This window comes from Tursiops truncatus, chromosome 3 (assembly GCF_011762595.2).
Source record: "Tursiops truncatus isolate mTurTru1 chromosome 3, mTurTru1.mat.Y, whole genome shotgun sequence".
NCBI classification, from domain to species: domain Eukaryota; kingdom Metazoa; phylum Chordata; class Mammalia; order Artiodactyla; family Delphinidae; genus Tursiops; species Tursiops truncatus.
In genome coordinates this window covers 55,695,710-55,715,969 of record NC_047036.1, presented here as the reverse complement: position 1 = coordinate 55,715,969, position 20,260 = coordinate 55,695,710, and the positions used below count along the sequence as shown (strand labels likewise).

Here is a 20,260-nt window from a genome sequence, read left to right as displayed (position 1 = left end):
GAACACCATCATCAATACATTTTACAATTAACAAGAACTACGTGATCTCCCCTCCCAAAAGTCTTATTAATGAAATCATTCAAAAACCTGCTCTTGCCCCTGTAAATGTAATATACAGCCTCTAGTCATGCCTTGCACGTAACCATGCATGTTTGGTAAATGATCACTTTTTCACTTGCACAGTCAATAGTGCCTTGTGCTAGTGTGACAAATTCTCATTTGAAAACATTTTTCTTGAAAATTGAAAAATAGAAGTAATTTTGTCTCTTTTTCATACTGTAAGCGCCCAGAAGGGCTAATTTAGAGACTAATTAGCTGTACATTTCTCAAAATTCTAAGTTACGCATATTATCCTGGCTGAAATTATTTTTAATAACTAAAATGTTTAAAAAATTCTCATTAAAAAAGTTAGTAGTTACGTGAGGTGATGGATGTGCTAAGTAACCATACTGTGGTAATCACTTCACAATATATGTGTACCAAGTCATCACAGTGTATACCTTACAGCTACATAAGGGTGTATGCCAATTCTATGTAAATAAAGCCGGAAGGGCAGACAAAAAAGGCTGCCTATTTTGGTAAAATGTTACAAATGTTTTTTATCAGATAAAACATACAAAATAATTTAATTAATTTAAGTGTGGTGCCAGCGATGACCGTGATTTTTCCTAAAGAGAGAAAGGTAAAAACACTCCTAAAATATCCATGAATCTTTGACTTGTGGATGGTTACTACCCATGGAATACCAACTAGTCTTGATAAAAAATCATTTTGATTTCTGACCTGGTTGTAAATGTTAACCGAAATTTTAATATAATTTACTATTTAAAAATACTCACTGTTTTCCTTTGTTGGTTGGCAAACTAGCCGCCATACGCGCAGGCCTAGGAGAGCTGAGGAAAGAGGCAGCCGCTCCAGGTTGGGAGGTGGCAGGTTTAATAAGACAGGGAACTCACAAACGAGGCTTGGCGGTGGCAGCCGCAAGACGAGGGCGTCTCCCCGCCCGCCAGCCAGAATCTTCAAAGTTTATATAGAGGCCTTATCGGGGTTCAGTCACGTATTTAGTCCAGGTGGTCTCAGCAACACCTTACTCTCTCAAGGCTTCCTGCGGCAAGTTATGGGGATGGCATGCCGTAGGGGAGAGGGGGAGGAGCCAACGATTGACTGGCTGGTTCCGGGTCAGGGGTCAACTGGCAGTCACGTCCTCCCCATGACCTCCTAAAACATTCTTCTGAAAATGCAACTTACCCCTGAATTATGATCTTCTATCTATATACTTCTCAAAAAACTAAACTGAGGCCTCCCCTGGTGGCGCAGTGGTTGAGAGTCCGCCTGCCGATGCAGGGGGACGTGGGTTCGTGCCCCGGTCCGGGAAGATCCCACATGCCGCGGAGCAGCTGGGCCCGTGAGCCATGGCCGCTGAGCTTGCGTGTCCGGAGCCTGTGCTCCGCACCGGGGGAGGCCACAACAGTGAGAGGCCCGTGTACAGAAAAAAAAAAAAACTAAACTGACTTCTGATACACACTGCAGCCTAAACTGAACATCACACACAAATGTTTGAAATATTAATTTTATTAGGAAAGCATTTGATAGTTGTTTTAGATCGTATAATCAATCACTTTATTTTAAAATGATGTGGCCTGAGGATACAATTAAAATATGGACTTTTCATTCATTCAACAAATATTTGAGCATCTACAAGTGCCAGGCATTGGAGATACAGGCCAAACAGGAGGATCCCTGCTCTCACAGAGCTTACATTCTAGCAGGAGGGCAATATTAAAGAAATGTTTATACTTCTTATAAACATATAAGACAGAGAAAGTGACAGAGGAAGAAGATGGTGCTCTACAAGGGCACACAACAGGTGCCTAACCCAGCCCAGGGAAATCACAGAGACAAAAGATAGGTGTTTAAGTAGAAGGGAGAAGAGAACAGTTCAGGCACAGGGAACCTCGTAGACTCTAAGGGGGCAAGGACTTCGTAGGTTTAAGGAACTGGAAGAAGTCTAGAATGGGTGGAGCACCCAGTGTGAAAAGAGGAGTCAGGGAGATGAGACTGAAGAGCTGAGGATCAACATCCATGGAGGCCATTAGGGGTTTGGCACTTCAGGGAACCAGTGAAAGAAGTAAGGAAGGAAGCAGCATGACAGATGTGCACCTTAGAATGGCCATTCTAATTCCAGAGTGATGGAGATTGGACTAGGTAAGACTGGATGCAGGTAGACCCCTTCTAAGGCCTGCATAAAAGACAAAAATAGTAGGGGAATTCAAGAGACAGTTAGGAGGCAAAATCAACAGAACTTGATGATTGAGTCTGAGGTTCCTTAGACCTGTTAGATAGACAGGTCTGGAGCTCAGGGGAGAACTATGTTAAGAACTGTCAACACAGGAATCATCCCCATTCAGATGGCAACTAAAACCATACGAAGGGCTGAAATGGCCCAGCGAGAATAAATCAAGCCATGTAAAACACATACATTCAAGGATGAGGAGGAATAAAACTCAGCCATAAAAAAGAATGAAATCTTGCCATTTGCAACAGCACGGATGGACCTTGAGGTCACTATGTTAAGTGAAGTAAGTCAGACAGAGAAAGACAAACACCATAAGATCTCACTTATATGTGGAATCTAAAAAACAAAACAAACAAAGCAAAACAGAAAACCAAGCTTATAGATACAAAGAACAGATTGGTGTTTGCCAGAAAGGAGAGGGGCATGGGGTGGACAGAATGAGTGTGGGGGGTCAAAAGGTACAAGCTTCCAGCTTGTCCTGGGGACGTAACGTACAGCATGGTGACTATAGTTAATACTGTACTGCATATTTGAAAGTTGCTAAGCGAGTAAATCTTAAAAGTCCTCATCACAGGAAAAAAAAAGAAAAGTCTGTAACTGTGCTTGATGATGGATGGTAACTAGACTTATTTTCGTGATCATCTGCAGTGTATATAAATATTGAATCATTATGTTGTACACCTGAAACTAATATAATGTTATATTCAATTATATCTCAATTAAAAAAAAGGAAAAAGGAAATGTGCCAGTGGTAGGGAGAAGAGAGAATGGGGAGTTATTGTTTAATAATAGAGTTTCAATTTGGGATGATGAAAAGTTCTGGAGATGGATGGTGGCAATATAAATGTACTTAATGTCACAGAACTGCACACAAAAAAGTGGTTAAAATGGTACACTTTATGTTATGTATATTTACCACAATTATTATTTTAATAAGAATAATTAAACAATAAGGAGATACTTTTGTGCTATTTGTATCTTTCAGAATAAGAATGCATTCACATATGACTAATGAAAAATCAAGACAAATGGTAAAGGGAAGGAGGAATGAGCAGAGGAAGTGGGGCCTGCAAAGGAAACTGAACAAGAATGGCCACGGAGGCTGGTGGAAAACCTAGAGTGTTACAGCAATGGAAGCTAAGGACAGAATTTCTGGGAGGAAGTGTTTGACTGATTTGAATGCGCCAGAGAATTAAATCAGGTAAAATCGGAAAAGGACCCACTGGTTTCAGGAACATGGAGGTCAGTGGTGACCGTGGAGAGGGCTGTTGGCAGTAGAAGCCAGAAAACGAGAGGGTGAGGAGAGAACGGGTAGGAAACAGAGCCCAGAGTGCAGACAAGAAGTCTGACAACTACGGAGAGGAGGACGGTGGTGGCTGGAGGGAAAAGTAACAGATGTTTATTTTTAAAAGTACATTAAAATATCACCATGCATAATCTGCAACGCAATCAGTTCAGTGGAAATACAACTTTATGTTAAAAATCTCAACAATACCTGGAATTTACAGATTACAGAACTTTTCATAGTACTTATGGCTTAGAAAGGATAACTCTAAGTTATTCTCTTCCTTTTCAGGGTGGTAAAGCTGAGCCATAGAAAAATTTCTCTAAGAGAATTTACAAGGAATTGAGCTGCATCAAATAAATATCTTCACTGATTCTTTATTTAAAGGTAGAAAAGTATAATGCACTGTGTTAAGAAAACAATTTTACTGTAATAGCCACATATTGAAAAAGTCTAAAATTTTAAGGCTACTAATTTATTAATTTTTGGTACATGTCCAACGGAAGATGCTTTATATTCCAATTACATCCTCAAGATACCGAAGTTAGTCTTCTGGATGGGTGCGTTGAGGGCTGCACTAAGGCTGAGACCCAGGACCAGCCTGGTGTCCACTGGATCGATAATCCCATCATCCCACAGCCTGATAAAAGAACAAAAACCGAGTGATTAGGAGTCCACCACCAAACCACCAGTTATACACCCTATGCCCAGAAATGCCGAGGAGGTTTTCCTTCAGGTAATATGTGGATCTACTGATTGGCTACTATAATCTCGCAATGGAAACAATGTTCAAGAGGGGAATAAAGAGAGAAAGAAAAATAACATGACTCTTACACAGCTTTAGGAACAGCTTACTACAAGGAACTTCAAAATAAACCCTGGTTTTATTTATTTCAGGAAAAGCTTTCCTGTCCCTTCTCTGCCCACACAAACATACAAGTCAAGTTGATATATTACTGTTATTATTATGAAGAACCGCATAAACCAAGGTAACAGTCTCCAACCAAAGCCCCTACTAGAAAAGGTATATTCCCCCAAACTCTTAAGAAACTAGGAAAATTACTGAATAGACTTCAGTACATTTTATTAATAAAATAAATACCTTCATATGTAGTTCTTTATTTTTTGCTACAATAGGAAAAACAAGTAATGGCTTTAAACTGCTTTCAGAAGAAACTCAAGTAGAAATCTTAGTTTGCTTTTCATGGACAACCTCACATTTATAAAAAAAAAAATGAGTAAGAAATATTGTTTTTTAAAGGTCATTAGTGGGTGGCAGTTTTGCTTTCTTTAAACAAACTGCCTTCAGTATCTGGACATAGCATCAATTATTAAACCATACTTACATCAACAGACCATGAATGAAATCATTGCTCATAAAATATTCACAATAGGGATCTTAAAGTATCAACAGCCAAAAAAAAAAAAAATATTACTCTTGTAGTTTGTAACCCGGTCAATTGATTACACTCCCTTCTGAAGCCTACAGCAGAGGAATATAGCAAGCATGATGGTGCCAGGGCTGTTCCAGGTAAGAGGCCCTAATCAAATGTCTGGAAAAGTTTGATTATAAAAACAACTGAGCAGAAGAAAATTGGCATGTGGTACATGTAACATGCAAGGATTAAGAAAAACATAGGAGGTTACAGCACTGTACAGATGATGACAGAGCTCTCCGAAAAGACAGGTCTAGCCATGTTGAAGCCTAAACAGACCACAGAGTTTTATTGTTAAGCTGAGCTTTATTAAACCAGAGGAAGGTGCCATAAGCTGGCTTGAAAATCCTTTCATCTTTGAAACAAAGTTGGTGTCTCCATGCCACCAACTGTTTCAACAGAAGGGTGAAACATCTATAAATTAAAAGAAAAACCTTGTTTTTCAATATTAATTTCCAAAGATAAGTCTATCTGGGCCATATGCTCTCCTGTCTTGAATATCATCCACTAAAAACAATAATAATCTAAGTATGAAAATAATAAAGGATTCAGTCTTTCTTAAGAGATGACTTAGCCAGGGCTGAAAAACAAATTAATGGTTCACACAAAATATGCTATTTTCAAAGTTTAATACTCTAACTGCCCTTGTGAATTTCAAAGTCTTATGTAAAAACAAACAAAAAACTGTAGGTGAGCTTACAATGTATATTTTCTCTTTAACCTTTTATATGATTTTCTATTTCCTCTTTGCTTCTACTGGCTACTACGTAAGCCTATTTAAATGATGATAAAAAGAATGTTTATTTCTTAAATCAAAGACTACAAAATATTTTGTTCTCAATTAAGAGAATCAATGACCCACCACAGCAAAATATACCTGTACATTTTTGCTTGCAGAAATACATGTTAACAAGAAGAGAAACAGGCTTTTCAAAAATCCCAAATGGTATTAATTGAATTTTGAAACTAATTATGCTCTGAGAAATAAATATGTTCAATCTTTCCTGCCCCCCAACATCAGGAGCAGCGCCTGCCACAAAAGATGCATTTGAGGAGCTGACATGGATTTTAACGTTCGATTTTCTTTTCCCCCTCCTCTCCAGTCTGCCTTCACGATAAATGGCATAAATCACAGCATAACCCAATTTTTAAAGGACACAAATAGTTATTTTCTTTTTTCCATCTGCCCAAGGGATAAAAGAAAAACATGAAGCTTCAATTATTCTTCAGAATGTAGAACATTGAAGTTGTTGAAAAAAGAGGTATGAAAGCACACGCATGTCTCCAATGGGGACAGCTGTGATAATTTATTACCTCATTTAAGTGGTGTAAGAAACAAACAGAATAAGAACCGCCATGGTGTGTGAGGTAGTTGCTTAGTGTTGACATGTGGGTCCTGGCCATGAATAATCACCTTCTGAATGCACAAGCTCACTTGTTAACAAGTGTCAGTAAGTGTCCAACCATTTTCATCTTTAAATGGGGTAAAAACAAAATCATCAGAGAGGAGGATGACAGGAACCCATTACTGCAGAACTAATTCCTGAAAGTAACACAGCCAGGACTATAATTCTCAACTTCCCAGCCCCAGTGCGGTCCACCTCTGGCCACAGTGCTCCTGCAGGCCTTGGACCACTTCAGCTAGGAGCGGGATAAGGGAAGAGGGGTGGAGAGTGGCAGAATCACACCAATAGTGATGGATCCAAAGCCCAGCCTGGGAGAAGGAGCAGCATTTCAGCAGTAAGCATTCCCATTATAGAAACAACAGTACAAAACTGTGTCCAAATGTTATTTTTTGGTTCCCATGAGGGCTGGACCATGCCAACTGCTCAGATCTCTGTAAAGCTGCTGCCCTGACTGCCAAGATGTGCCCATCAAGGAGTCAGTTATTCTCTGGCTCTCACCTTGCACTGGAATAGTAAGGGTTTCCTTCCTCTTCAAACCTCTTAATGATGGGCTCTTTCAAAGTTGCTTCATCAGCACTGGAGAACTGAAAGAAAAGCGACAATGAGTAAGTCTGATGCAGGGGAACAACAGATCCACTCAAGAGAACCTCAAGAAAAAAGGGGCAACAGATTTCATGAACGATAATCTTACAACCAACACCTGCACATTGATGTATAGATTATGTGTGATGCTTTACCATACATGATCTCACCTGAGAAATGAGTATCAAATTAGTGTGCTGTTATATCTCCCTTATCAGAGCCAATGTCCTGAGGCTGTTTAATGTCAGGTCAAAACCAAAGGTATCACATATTCCAGCAGGGTATAGCAATGGATGTGAATTATACAATATAACAAAGGGCTATATTACATCTTGCAGTTTCTGTATAAGGAGGTGGAAAAGTAGGATGTTTTCATTCAAAATAGCTAAAATTTTAAACATTTTAAAGCTTAAAGGGATAAAACAATAAGGCCCGTTTTAAATAACCTCTTCAATTTTCCAGATGGCTGAGAGAGACTTTTCCCTAATTAAAAAATTTAATGGCTTGCCCATCCGTACTGCCAGAAACAAGTGATAATTCAGATGTTAAAATCTTTATGCAAACTAATTTTGAAATCCTGAAAAGTATTTTCAACTTAAAAAATATTCCACACCAAAAACCAAGTGATTTTTTTTTCAAATAAATCCAACCTTTTATGTACTTCCATCGTTTAATATCATTTATAGGTCCAGAATTTGGAGGGAGAAGCACTAAAATCCTATACTTTCCTTTCACATATAAAAATAGATGAATTCATATATCTGTATATCAAATTAATCAAAACACAACTATTTAATAAGATATTGCCATGCTGGGCTAGAATTTAAGACATGCCTTCAAAGTATCAGGTAGAATTTCATATCCCCCACTCCCCACTACATACACACAAAAGTAAAACTTTCCTCTGGCTTGGATACTAGTTAGTACTAAAGTGCATCTGAAACTTCAACTTAAGTCTGCAGAGTTACTGTTGCTTGGAAAAGATAGCTGGGGATGTGAGGCACGGATGAGACACATTCAGGGAGGCAGGAACCACCCTCTGGCTTTATATTATCCCCACTCTACAAACCAGGCGGTTGACCAGATGATCAATCTCTAAATGGCAGAAATGAGAGCCTGAGAAGGCAGGGCCTCCTCCACATTATGCCTCGTTACGATGAAACAGTGCACCTAAGCAACTTTAGGAACATGCACCAATCATTTTATAGGCCTGCTGTTTACATAAAATAGTTGTAAGTTATAATAAAATGTAATGCAAAATTTCAGATGAATCTCTAACAGAGCCACAAACGAAAGAATCCATCTCAAAAGCAGCTATTTGCTGATTTGCTTTTCATTAAGCTTCCAGTGCCCTTTCCCTCCTTCTTCATTGATACTTCCACGGTATAATAATGGTATTCAATTCTCATTACACAACGGGGCCCTCCCACTAGAGGTATCCTTAACAACAATCTAAAAGTAAAATAGGAAACACAAAATTCTGCTGCTTTAGGTCATAAAATCAAAGACATAAGTCAGATTTATTTAAATCTCACTAACTGCAAATGACTAAGAATCAAACATCTTTATGCCTCAGGCACCCAGAGGCAAAAGAGTTTGTTAAGTGTTTTCTTGGAGATTCTGAAAAGTTTGTAAATTACCACAAGAAGGTACTTCAAGTGAAATGGCTCTAAAAAGAGAAATGGAGAATGTATAAGTGTAAGTTGCTAAAACAATTTCCAGGTCAGCGTCTTCTAGATAAAGCCAGGCCCTGAATGTTGGAATCCTAGCCACAGACTTGGAGGGGTTTTGGGTATGCTGCTCCCTGGCTCCACAATGTTCTGGTGAAAGTCAAACCTGGAGACAAAGAAACAGCATTTACCTGTTTCCCTTCCCGTGCTCTTTGGTCCTTTGCTACTGTCGCTAGCACATTAGCTGCCTGCTCTCCTCCCATCACTGAGATGCGAGCATTTGGCCACAGGTAGAGAAATCTTGGGCTATGGGGGGAGAAAGGAAAGAATGATCAAATGAATTCACAGAGATTTTCAGAGGCCCATGTTTACCTTTTAAATCAGTGGTTCTTCATTCTGGCTGCACATTACAATTATCCGGGGATTAAAAAAAAAAACAATGCCTAGAACCCACCCCAGAGTAATCTCCCGCAGTGGGGCTTCAGCATGGTAGAATTTTTAAGTTCTCCGGGTGATTCTGACGTCTATTTTGATAAACAGTATTTTTCCATTTCATCCAAATTTACTGGGCAAAAAAGTATTCAAAATATCCTCTCATTATGTGCAGTTATGTGCTGTTTTCCATTCCTAAAATTGGTGATACGTGCCTTCTCCCTTTATTTTTTAGTTTTAACAGGGGATTCTCAAGTTTGTTAACCCTTTTAAACAAAGCAACTTTGGGCTTTCCTGATTCTTCTGTCTTTATAATGTTTGTACTTTATTATGTCCTGTTTTTATTTTTCTTGTTTTAATATGCTGCTCTTCTTTGAACCTCTTCAGCTGGCTGCTTGGCTCACTGATTTTCAGCCTTACTTCTCTTCCAATATATAATATATAATTAAGTCTACACACCTGTCTCAAAGCAAGACTTTAGACACATCACACAAGTTATGACATGTAGCATTTTCATTATCAGCCATTCCAAAATATTTCCTGATTCCCACCGTGGATTTCTTCCAAGTGGTACTTTTAGCATTAAATTTCATTTCACGCCTCCAGATGATACAGATTATGGTATAACTGATTAAGATTTGTGAATGTCATTCTGTATTTCAAATAGCCTTGACGTAAACTGACCATTCATAATGATCCTTGAAGTATGATTCATGCTTTCAGAGAAAATCATGACAACCACCTACCTAAATGCTCTGCCACACATCCCATAGTTTCCAGCCCCGTAAGAGCCCCCGATAATGACAGTTATCTTCGGCACATTGGCACAGGCTACGGCAGTCACCATCTTGGCGCCATCCTTGGCAATTCCTTCAGCTTCGTACTCTCTACCAACCATAAATCCTGTGAGAACAGAAAGAGAGCCTCAGGGTGATGAGATTAGTGTGCAGAAGTCATTTTCACCAAGGTGCTAGAAGGACGTCTTGCCAACCTTATATTTTACCACAGGCCTCTCACCCGAATAAAATATTTATATGTGAAATATGCCCGCCACAAATTAGCATTAAAAGGTAAAATAAAATTTTCTCTGATCATTTAAAACATTGTTTAAGTGGTTCATCTGGATGCGCACAGAGATCCTCAAACAAGATAAGAACGCAACGTATCTTCAAGAAATTATCTCAGAACAATAGCTTGGTGATGAAAGAACAGGATACGGCAAGCTGAGGAAAAAGTACTATGGCAAGCCCAACTGTGAGGGCTTTAGGATTCACTGACCTGGTTTAAAATATAGATTATTCCTTCTGAAGCACTGCTTTAAAACTTTGATGAAATAAAATTAATGTTTCATAGAGATGCTGAGTCCCTGTCAGCGACTCAATAGCAAGATAAAAGAATTCTCATTATAATTATAGGATCCTTCTACTTCTCCAAGCTCCCACCCCCGGCTCTGTTGAAACTGGTCTGCAGCGTCACTGTGCTTTCCAGGCCTTGGGGTTCTTCCTCTTCACCTTATAAACGTTGCATCAGGCTTCATTTGTCTCCCTGCGCACCCACAGACGCACATGCCTACGTGATGGTCGCTGTTCTTGCTTTGCGAATCTCCATAATGGGTAATCCAATTCAATTAAACCATTTTTTATGGATCACTTGTACTTGCTGTGGATACAACAGTACGGATGTAACAAGCCCTGCCCCAACCAGGCACCATCTGCTTCCTCTGGTCACCTCCCTGCCCTCTGAACTGGGCCCTCAGATTAGCTCAGACACTCCTTTATCTATTTTATCTCGACTCCCTGTAACATTCCCACAATAGCTGTCTCAAATATCGACTCTCTTTAAAAGCCCTCACCCACCACCCACCACCCTATCACCCCACTATGCCTCTAGTCCCCGTGAGTGATTTTGCCTTGAAAAAGAATACCGAGGCCATCTCACTTGGCTTTCTCTAACCCTTCTGTTTCTCACCATAAAGAACAACATAATCATGCTGCCTTTCTTCCTTTACTCTCATCTCTGTGGAAGAAATTAGAGTTACTCAAAGATTATCCCTGAGCCCTTTCTCTTCTCTCTGGGTGTTATCTATTCCCACAGCTTTAAACACCATCTCCATGTTCTAAGGTTGTCTCCACGTTCGCCTCCAGCTAACACACCTCTTCGGTGCTCAAGACTTTTCAACTGCCCACCATATATTTCCAAATGGATACATTTGAGGTCCCTCAAATGCAATGTTGAAAAACCAAACTCAAACTCTGCTCTCTGACCCCAACCCAATAAAAAATAAAGCACAGCAAAAATGTAGGAATCTTCCAAGCACACGGTCTAACTTACTGGTGGTTAATAAATTATGAGTCATTATTAGAAACAAGGTCTCTGGCCTAGTGAAGCTTCAGAGTACTTTTACATGCCCTCTTAGAAGGTTTGCCACATAGGGCCCTCTCTGGCTGCCACCTGGATATAACTCCGCTCAAGAGTCATCTAACCAGATATCTTAAACTTAAGAACAGCACCAGATGAAGATGTTTTAGCACCAGTACTATGTAAAGCCCTGCTGACTGCCAAGGCCAAACTCCTTCTCATAAAGGCATGCCTGATCCCAACAACTAATTAAGGACTTCTTCCTTTGAACCTGAGATAACCACACATGACTTAGAACGGTGGTCCCCAACATTTTGTGGCACCAGGGACTGGTTTCATGGAAGACAATTTTTCCACGAGTAGGGTGGCGGCGGGCGGGGGGGAAGGCTCAGGCAGTAATGTGAGCCACGGGGAGCAGCAGAGGAAGCTTCACTCCCTCGCCCACCACTCACCTCCTGCTGTGCGGCCTGGTTCCTAACAGGCCATGGATCAGTACCAGTCCGCGGCCCAGGGGTGGGAACCCCTGACTTAGAAGACTGGGGGAAACATTTTTTTTAGCTAATCAACATATCGGAGTGCCTCCTATCTGTCAGGCACCATGCAACACACAAAAAGTATAAATAGGAGAATCACAGAATGCCAGGAAGAACAACTCTAGAACCCTAAGAGCCCTTAAAAATCATTTCACCTGCCATGTTAGGATCACCCATGGAACATGAAATCAGACAGTTGACATTGGTCTTATCATTCTCTGGAGTCAAAACACAAATCGCGGAACTTCCCTGGTGGTCCAGTGGTAAAGAATCTGCCTTACAATGCAGGGGACACGGGTTTGATCCCTGGTTAAGAAACTAAGATACTACATGCCAGGGCAACTAAGCCTGTGCGCCACAACTACTGAGCTCGTGTGCCTCAACTAGAGAGCCTGCAGCTGCAAACTACAGAGCCCATGCACTCTGGAGCCCATGTGCCACAGAGCCTGCGCACCACAATTAGAGAGAGAAAACCCCCGCCACAACTAGAGAGAAGCCTGCGCGCCGCAACGAAAGAGCCTGCGTGCCACAACTAAGACCCAACGCAGCCAAAAATTAAATAAATAAATAAATAAATAATCTTAAAAAAAACACCTCAAATCCCAGACTTTGGTTCAGGATGTGCATGTCCATTTAAGATGTTGCTTCAGGTAGAATTAACTGCACGATGAAAGATAAGGAAAAGGGAGGACCACAGCATGTACTTAAAATCATTTATGGGGAACAAAGTACTGGGAAAGAGACCATGGGTCAGATAACACCCTCCAGCACTAATGAGAGTGTTACTGGCTGAGAACACTCTGCTGTTTTCTGGGTGGGTGGGTGCACATGTGCAGGAGTAAAGGAAGGCCACTCAAATGTCTGATACACTTGAAACTCAGAAATTGCTTCACTCAAAAACATGGATAAATTCCCCCAAATATTTAAGATTCTTGAAGTGTTAACCTTTAAAGATAATCTAGAGAGAGCATGTCCAATAAAGCTTTCTGTTATGATGGAAGCATTCTATGTCTGCACTGTCCAATACATGAGCCATACTGGACACTGCAGCTCTTGAATAAATGCACCCAAACTGGTTAAGCTGTTTTCTTTTTCTTTTTTTTTTGGCTGCGTTGGGTCTTCGTTGCTGCGTGCAGGGTTTCTCTAATTGCTGACAGCAGGGTCTACTCTTCGTTGCAGTGCACGGGCTTCTCATTGCGGTGGCTTCTCTTGTTGCGGAGCACGGGCTCTAGGCATGCAGGCTTCAGTAGTTGCGGCATGGACTCAGTAGTTGTGGCTCGCAGGCTCTAGAGCACAGGCTCAGTAGTTGCGGTGCACGGGCTTAGTTGCTCTGTGGCATGTGGGATCTTCTCGGACCAGGGCTCGAACCCGTGTCCCCTGCATTAGCAGGCGGATTCTTAACCACTGCGAGGCCACCAGGGAAGTCCAAGCCATTTTCTTACCAGTAATGTTTTGAAGAAACAGCAGAGGGATATTCCTTTGGCAGCATAACTGGATAAAATGAGCTCCCTATAAGCAAATAAAATAAAAATCTTTTTAGTGGGAGGTTAACAAATTTAATCATCATTTACCCTGCAAGCAACACATTTGGGTCAAAGAAAGAGTACCCTTTGCTTGGCTAGTCTGACCTTATAGTAACAGTAATAATAATACTACCATGGGGACCCACTGTCAATGGAACGTGATTACAATTTGCACTGTTTTGCACAGGCACCTGTGTGATCACTGGCACATGACTGCAGGCCAACTCCTGTATCAGAGATGAAGTCAACCACTAATATTCCAAACAGCAAGTGAAACTTCAGGAACAGAGAAGAAGGAATTGCTTGTCAATGAGAATTTCTGAGCCTCACCAGAAGGCAATTCTCTGGTTCTCCACTTTAAAAAAGATAGAATATAAACCCTTCTGGGATACCTACGTTTTGATCATCACTTGAAATTCTTTCATGCACCAAGATGATAGTAAAAATATATCTTTCTTACCAACATACTTGAAATAAAGGGGATTTTTTTTTTTTTTTTTTTTTTGGCTGCATTGGGTCTTCATTGCTGCGCGTGGGCTTTCTCTAGTTACGGCAAGCGAGGGTTACTTTTCATTGTGGTGTGCAAGCTTCTGATTGCGGTGGCTGCTCTTGTTGCAGAGCACAGGCTCTAGGTGTGCGGGCTTCAGTAGTTGTAGCTCGCGGGCTCTAGAGCGCAGGCTCAGTAGTTGTGGCACACGGGCTTAGTTGTTCCGTGGCATGTGGGATTTTCGCAGACCAGGGCTCGAACCCACGTCCGCTGCATTGGAAGGCAGATTCTTAACTACTGTGCCACCAGGGAAGCCCAAATGGGATTTTAGATGAGTGCTAGACACCTTTTAACCTTGAGTTTAGGAAATTAGTTATTTAATGACACAAAAATATAACTATTCCAGGGGCTTCCCTGGTGGCGCAGTGGTTGAGAGTCCGCCTGCCGATGCAGGGGACACGGGTTCATGCCCCGGTCTGGGAAGATCCCACATGCCGTGGAGCGGCTGGGCCCGTGAGCCATGGCCGCTGAGACTGCACGTCCAGAGCCTGTGCTCCGCAACGGGAGAGGCCACAACAGTGAGAGGCCCACGTACCGCCAAAAAAAAAAAAAAAAAAAATATATATATATATATATATATATATATAACAATTCCTTTCCCTATCTTCTAAAGATTATGTGAGTAAGAAAACACTTAAAGCTGTTTCCTTTATATTTTACTCTCTATTTGCAGATGCTTTTAACTTAGCTGGAAATGCCTTGGCAAGTACAAGATTGCAAAGCAATTGCTCGACCTCAAATACGAGAACGAGGAAATCACACAGACTTGTGGGGCTTACCTCAACAAATGAAATGTCAGACAGAGGCCAAACATAGCTCTCCTCCTGGATTTATCTGTGACAAGCCAACAAATAAAACAAGGCGGCGTTTGTTGGCCTCAGTCTGACATACCTTCTATTGAAATAAGTATATTATATAGTCATTAAAAGTCAGTGTATTAGGGGCTTCCCTGGTGGCTCAGTGGTTAAGAATTCACCTGCCAATGCAGGGGACACGGGTTCGAGCCCTGGTCCGGGAAGATCCCACATGCCACGGAGCAAATAAGCCTGTGCGCCACAACAATTGAGCCTGAGCTCTAGGGCCCATGAGCCACTACTGCAGTCCGCACGCCTAGAGCCCGTGCTCCACAACAAGAGAAGCCACCGCAATGAGAAGCCCGCACACCGCAACGAACAGTGGCCCCCACTCACCACAACTAGAGAAAGCCTGCACTCAGCAACAAAGACCCAATGCAGCCAAAAATAAATAAATTAAATCAATTTTTAAAAAAAGTCAGTGTATTAGAAATATTTAATATTTTGGAAACGCTTACTATACATACTATTAAGTGAAAACCAGCAAAACTTCCCTATATATGGCAAAACCAATTTTGTTTAAAAAAAGAGGAGGACTAGAAAAAACTAAGGAACCATAATAAAATGTTACTCAAGGTTATTTCTGGCATGAATGTAGGTGACTTTTATTTTTATTTTTACTCTCTTATTTTCGTCTTATAATCTCAGTGGGGGAACAATAATGAATAGCAAAATCCAGAAACTAACTTTACTAATAAAACATTCTGCCAAAGACAAATTCTTCCTAATTAGGGTATGAAAGTGCTTAATTGCCTGTTACCTGCCTCAGTAAGAGAACGTTTACCTTGTTATTCACTCTATCATTTGAAGAGGAAAAACAGGGCTAAACTTTTTTATTTTCTTAAGAAAATATTTTATCAAATAAGTACATGAATTACATTTATCCAAGTTTAGGTAAATCTGAGACAATGATGTATGAAATTGAATACTAAGCCAAAATATATTCATGAATTCCCTCTTTTAAAACCAGAGCTTCAGTAACAAGACCCACTATCTTTCTGTTTCCAAAAAGTGAAAATATAATCAAGTTAAACTGATTATGGGATAGGCTAGAGCAGGTCATGTCTCAGAACCATATGAACAGTATGTTTGAACCCCTCGAATGCATGAAACACTTTCAAGACAAGTATTCCTGTATTCTTAGAAAATGTATACATCATCTACAGCAGTTATAATTCAAGTATTAAAAGAACTTTCCTAAAACGAACATTTGTATTTTTAACAGTGCTCAAGACAGTTCATCATATTCACGTAAACCTCCCTAAAGCTGTTTCAAACATTTAACACGCATACACATACATGTTCACACGTATAGGCACACAATGTTCTGTTTGCTAAGGCATCTGGTTAAATATTTTAAAGATTTTATGCAATAATTTTCATTCATTACTTGATAATGTTTAAATTAAAACAGAAAAACCTTGAAACATTTTTAACAGTACTTGCCTTTTTTGCAGATTCAGAAAAGAGAACTCCATTGTTTCCAACGATACCTACTGGGTATCCAAATATTCTAGCAAATCCTCAAAAGAAAATTGAAAAAAATACGTATATATTTCAGAGGGCTTTTAATTCACAACGAACAGACATATTTATACATTGTTTAATTTCAAATCAATGTTTAAAATGTAGAGATTTCGTCTATGGTACAAAATAGCTCATGGCATAATTTATTTCTAAGGTACTGGAGTCTGGGTTTTTTGCTTTCTTGAAAGGGGTGTGTTACATATAAAGTTATCCACTTGTCTGACCAACCAGTTTGGTTAGATGATTGGATTAGTGTCATCCGTTCATTCATGTAACATATATGAGTGCCTACTATGTACCAGACACGAAGGGTATTCTGATATAGAACAAATCAGAGACACAGATCCCTTTAAAGGTCAATGTTCAGAGCCATCGGCCAGTTTCAGGTGACTAGCTTGCCTTGAAACGCCTGAGGTAATGACAGGCCCTTGAAATAAAAGGGATAAACTCAGCAAAGACAAACTTTTTTAAAAAGCAGGAATGCAGTCAAGCCTGGTGGTAACCGAGTTTAAGGTAAGAAATCCAGTTAAGCTTAGAAGAATGAATCACTACACTTTCATTTTCTCTGTGTTTGCATCTTTTTCTTTCTCCTTTCCACAAGTTTGGTTTTTGTCTCAATATCACTTCCTCTACCACTACACACACACACACACATACACATACACACACACACACACACACACACACACACACACACACACACACACACGAGAAATAAGAGAAGAAAAAGGGGGAAGAAAACCCTGTTATTTTGTGAAGTAGACACTTTAGGTGGTTCCAGGAGGCTATTTTGTAAATATGAAGGACGTGACTAGAGACATTCCCAAGAGTGATTTTCAGGTGTCAAATACTTGGAAGCCAAGTGTCAACAAACTGTGCTTGTGAGAGGGGTCACAGGAAGCTCAATGCCAAAGTTCCTGGACCAGGCTCTGTGTCCAAGCTCAAGCTTGGACAGGCTGCCACTAAGACCCCTGGCGTGGGCCGCCCAACACAAAGCAGGTGCTCGAAGAATGAATGGATAAGAGAGAATGTCAACCTACTGACAAGCCAGAACACCGAATTTTTTAACTTACTTTTGTTCTTTACTCCGGCTTTGTCTTGATTTATTTTTTAAAATCCTTATGTTTATTTAATATGTTAAAATGAAACACTGATTTGCGGGTCACCTTGATTTCTCTTGGTCTTTCAGACCTACAATCCCAGCCCAAACCCTAGGCTACACACCCTAAATGGCACTGCCACTTACAGAGGCAATTCAGAAAGGGGCAAACCTCCCCAAAGTTCTAACAATTCACTCTGAGTCCTGACCCATCCCATAAAAAGAGCTGGGAATCCAGCACGTGTCTCAGCAGCACGGTGCTACTCCTGAAGGTGTTCTGCCCTGTGAGCTGTTTAAACTTTCCATCCACCCTTAGTCCTGCTGAGTAGGGCGCATGCCCCACTACACTAGGGTCACCCATGGAGGGAGCACCTTCACCAACTTCCTATCGGCCAAACAAGAAAGCAAAATGTCTACGAAACTCCTAGGCCTACCTATGGCAAGCGCGGGGGAAGGAGGAAAGCTGTAAGAACTGCCAGAGACACCTGATCCTTACAAAAATCTGTCCTTCTCCCTCCTCACTCCCACTCATGGCCCCCGCATTCATCCCTCCCTCCTCCTTTCATGCCCCCTCCCCCTCATACCCGCTTTCGTCCTCTCTTACTACCTCCTCACCCTCTCATTCCCCCTTCGCCCTCTCATTCCTCTCTTCTCCCTCTCACTGCCCCCCGCCCACCCAAACCTTATTTGAATTCCAGTACAGAAAAGAAGAGGTGGAGATCTACCATCTGGTAGATCTACCCCTGGTATTTTAGGGAGCAAAGGTACCACAAGTATTTTAGCAAGTCCAGGGCAAATACATAAAAACAGATGACAAAGCCCACCCATCGATCTCTGAGAAAGAAGCAGAAACAGTTCTGACTTGTTTTAAACGGCTGCACAATGAGGGTTACATCCTGAACTATTTGGGGACAAATCCTGTCTATATATCAGAGAAAAAGCTCTTAATCACTTAAACACCTAAATACAAACACATAAATTCTACTTCCAGTGTGAACCCTTCTCTTGCTCATAAATCAGACCAGGAGAAACTGCTGTGACTTATCCTTAAGACTCAATGTATATTTGCAATTTGGATTTTTGCAGCTAGTTGTTTGTCCTACTCTGGTATGCTGTCTTCAGATTAACTACTACATTTTGGAGCTTCTTTAAGACCAAGTAAAATGCCCAAATTTGTTTTGCCATTTGTCCAAAATAGATTACTATGGACCTGGTGTCTATGTTTCAAATATTTCTTCAAAGGCCTACGAACGTAACAGTTTAGGTGAATGAATTAACTTTTATAAACACTCTTATTTTGTTTTTTCGGACTTGGCATTCTGTCCTGTATTCTCAATCTAGTCTTTGTGTGGATCAACGTAAGACCTACACAGAGGCGGTGAGAAGGTTTAACTCAGTCTACAGACTTCTGGGAAACTAAAACATCACACGAAACTTCACAGTCGAATTGAAGACTAAAGAATAAAGAAGACGGTGCTGAAATTTTCAAAATAATTATAGTCATCCAGAGAAATTTTAAAAACTACAAATATTTTTGTTAATTTTACTATGATAAGAGCCTTTTTATACAGCTAATGCTACAAAGTCACAGAATAATGGTCTGGACCAGAGCATCTTGCCCTTATCATTTTAAATTCTGGATCCATTCAGCTACAAGTGATCTTTACAAAACAGCTCCTTTTGAGTACTGACTCACACGTTTATACCGCTCTAAATAACAAAGCTCATGCCAAGTGCATCAGGGCCGTGAGACAAGAGATCACTTATTTTCAAAGCAGCATAAAACGTTCACATTTTCAGTTCTTCATCTTTATACCTGTAACTAATGTGTCTCCATATAAGGCTTTAAATTCATTGAATCTGCTTCCATCCACGATTCTAGCAATGACCTAAGAGGAAAAATAACAATGTCCCTGAGCAATTATATTATAAAAGAATTTTTGCATTCAACTTATTTGTAAGGAAAACAAATTTGTAATGAAGTTGTCACTTTCACAAAATTTCACCCTATTCAGAAAATCTTCTCAATAGAATTTCACTTGATATGCATGGTTAATGCCCTGAAGTCATTCTTGGCCCTGATTTTACACTTCACTATAAAAGCAACAGCTCCATGTTGTATACCAGAGAAGCACAGAGACTACATGGGCTGGTTGCTAGACTCACAGCTTCAGGGGCTGTCAAATGTATTGGCCAAGAGTCAGGGATTCAATCAGAAAGCAAGGTCCCACTACATGTCACAGGGAATCATACTCAATATTTTGTAATAACCTATAAGGGAAAAGAATCTGAAAAAGAATATATATAAAACTGAATCACTGTGCTGTACACCTGAAGTTAACACAACATTGTAAATCAACTATACTTTAATTAAAAGATTTTATTAAGGAAAAAAAAAGAAGAAGAAAGAAAGCAAGGTCCAGCCTTACAGTCAGAAGACTTAGGCTCCAATCTAGGGTATAACGTATGATTTATTGATTTATGTGTCCTAGAGTAAGGCATTTAACCCCTCTGAGTCTCGGTTCTCACTTCTGCAAAGATGGAACAAAGTTGTGAAGATATGATGAACTAGTAATAAAGGAACCTAAGAAAATAATGCTGAGATGAAGAACCAGCTCTGACTCCCAGCTTCTCCCAGCTCTACCACTGGGAAACTAGAGTGACAGCCTGGTTACTTAAAATCCCTGAAGCCTCAGTTTCCTCATCTGTTTA

At 40.4% G+C, this 20,260-nt stretch overlaps 1 protein-coding gene across 4 annotated transcripts in view; it reads right to left on the bottom strand.

The window, feature by feature from the left end:
* Positions 1-1,556: 1,556 nt before the first annotated feature.
* The window catches only part of MCCC2 (methylcrotonyl-CoA carboxylase subunit 2), a 63,703-nt gene continuing 44,999 nt past the window's right edge, over positions 1,557-20,260 (bottom strand). For all 4 annotated transcript variants that reach the window (XM_073802201.1, XM_073802198.1, XM_073802199.1 and 1 more), the window contains 7 exons: positions 19,365-19,437; positions 16,365-16,445; positions 13,441-13,503; positions 9,854-10,010; positions 8,867-8,981; positions 6,922-7,007; positions 1,557-4,221 (listed from right to left, as the gene is read on the bottom strand). In XM_073802201.1, coding sequence (XP_073658302.1) covers positions 4,104-4,221; positions 6,922-7,007; positions 8,867-8,981; positions 9,854-10,010; positions 13,441-13,503; positions 16,365-16,445; positions 19,365-19,437 — 693 coding nt within the window. In that variant the 3' untranslated portion in view covers positions 1,557-4,103. The remainder of the gene's footprint in view (positions 4,222-6,921; positions 7,008-8,866; positions 8,982-9,853; positions 10,011-13,440; positions 13,504-16,364; positions 16,446-19,364; positions 19,438-20,260) is intronic.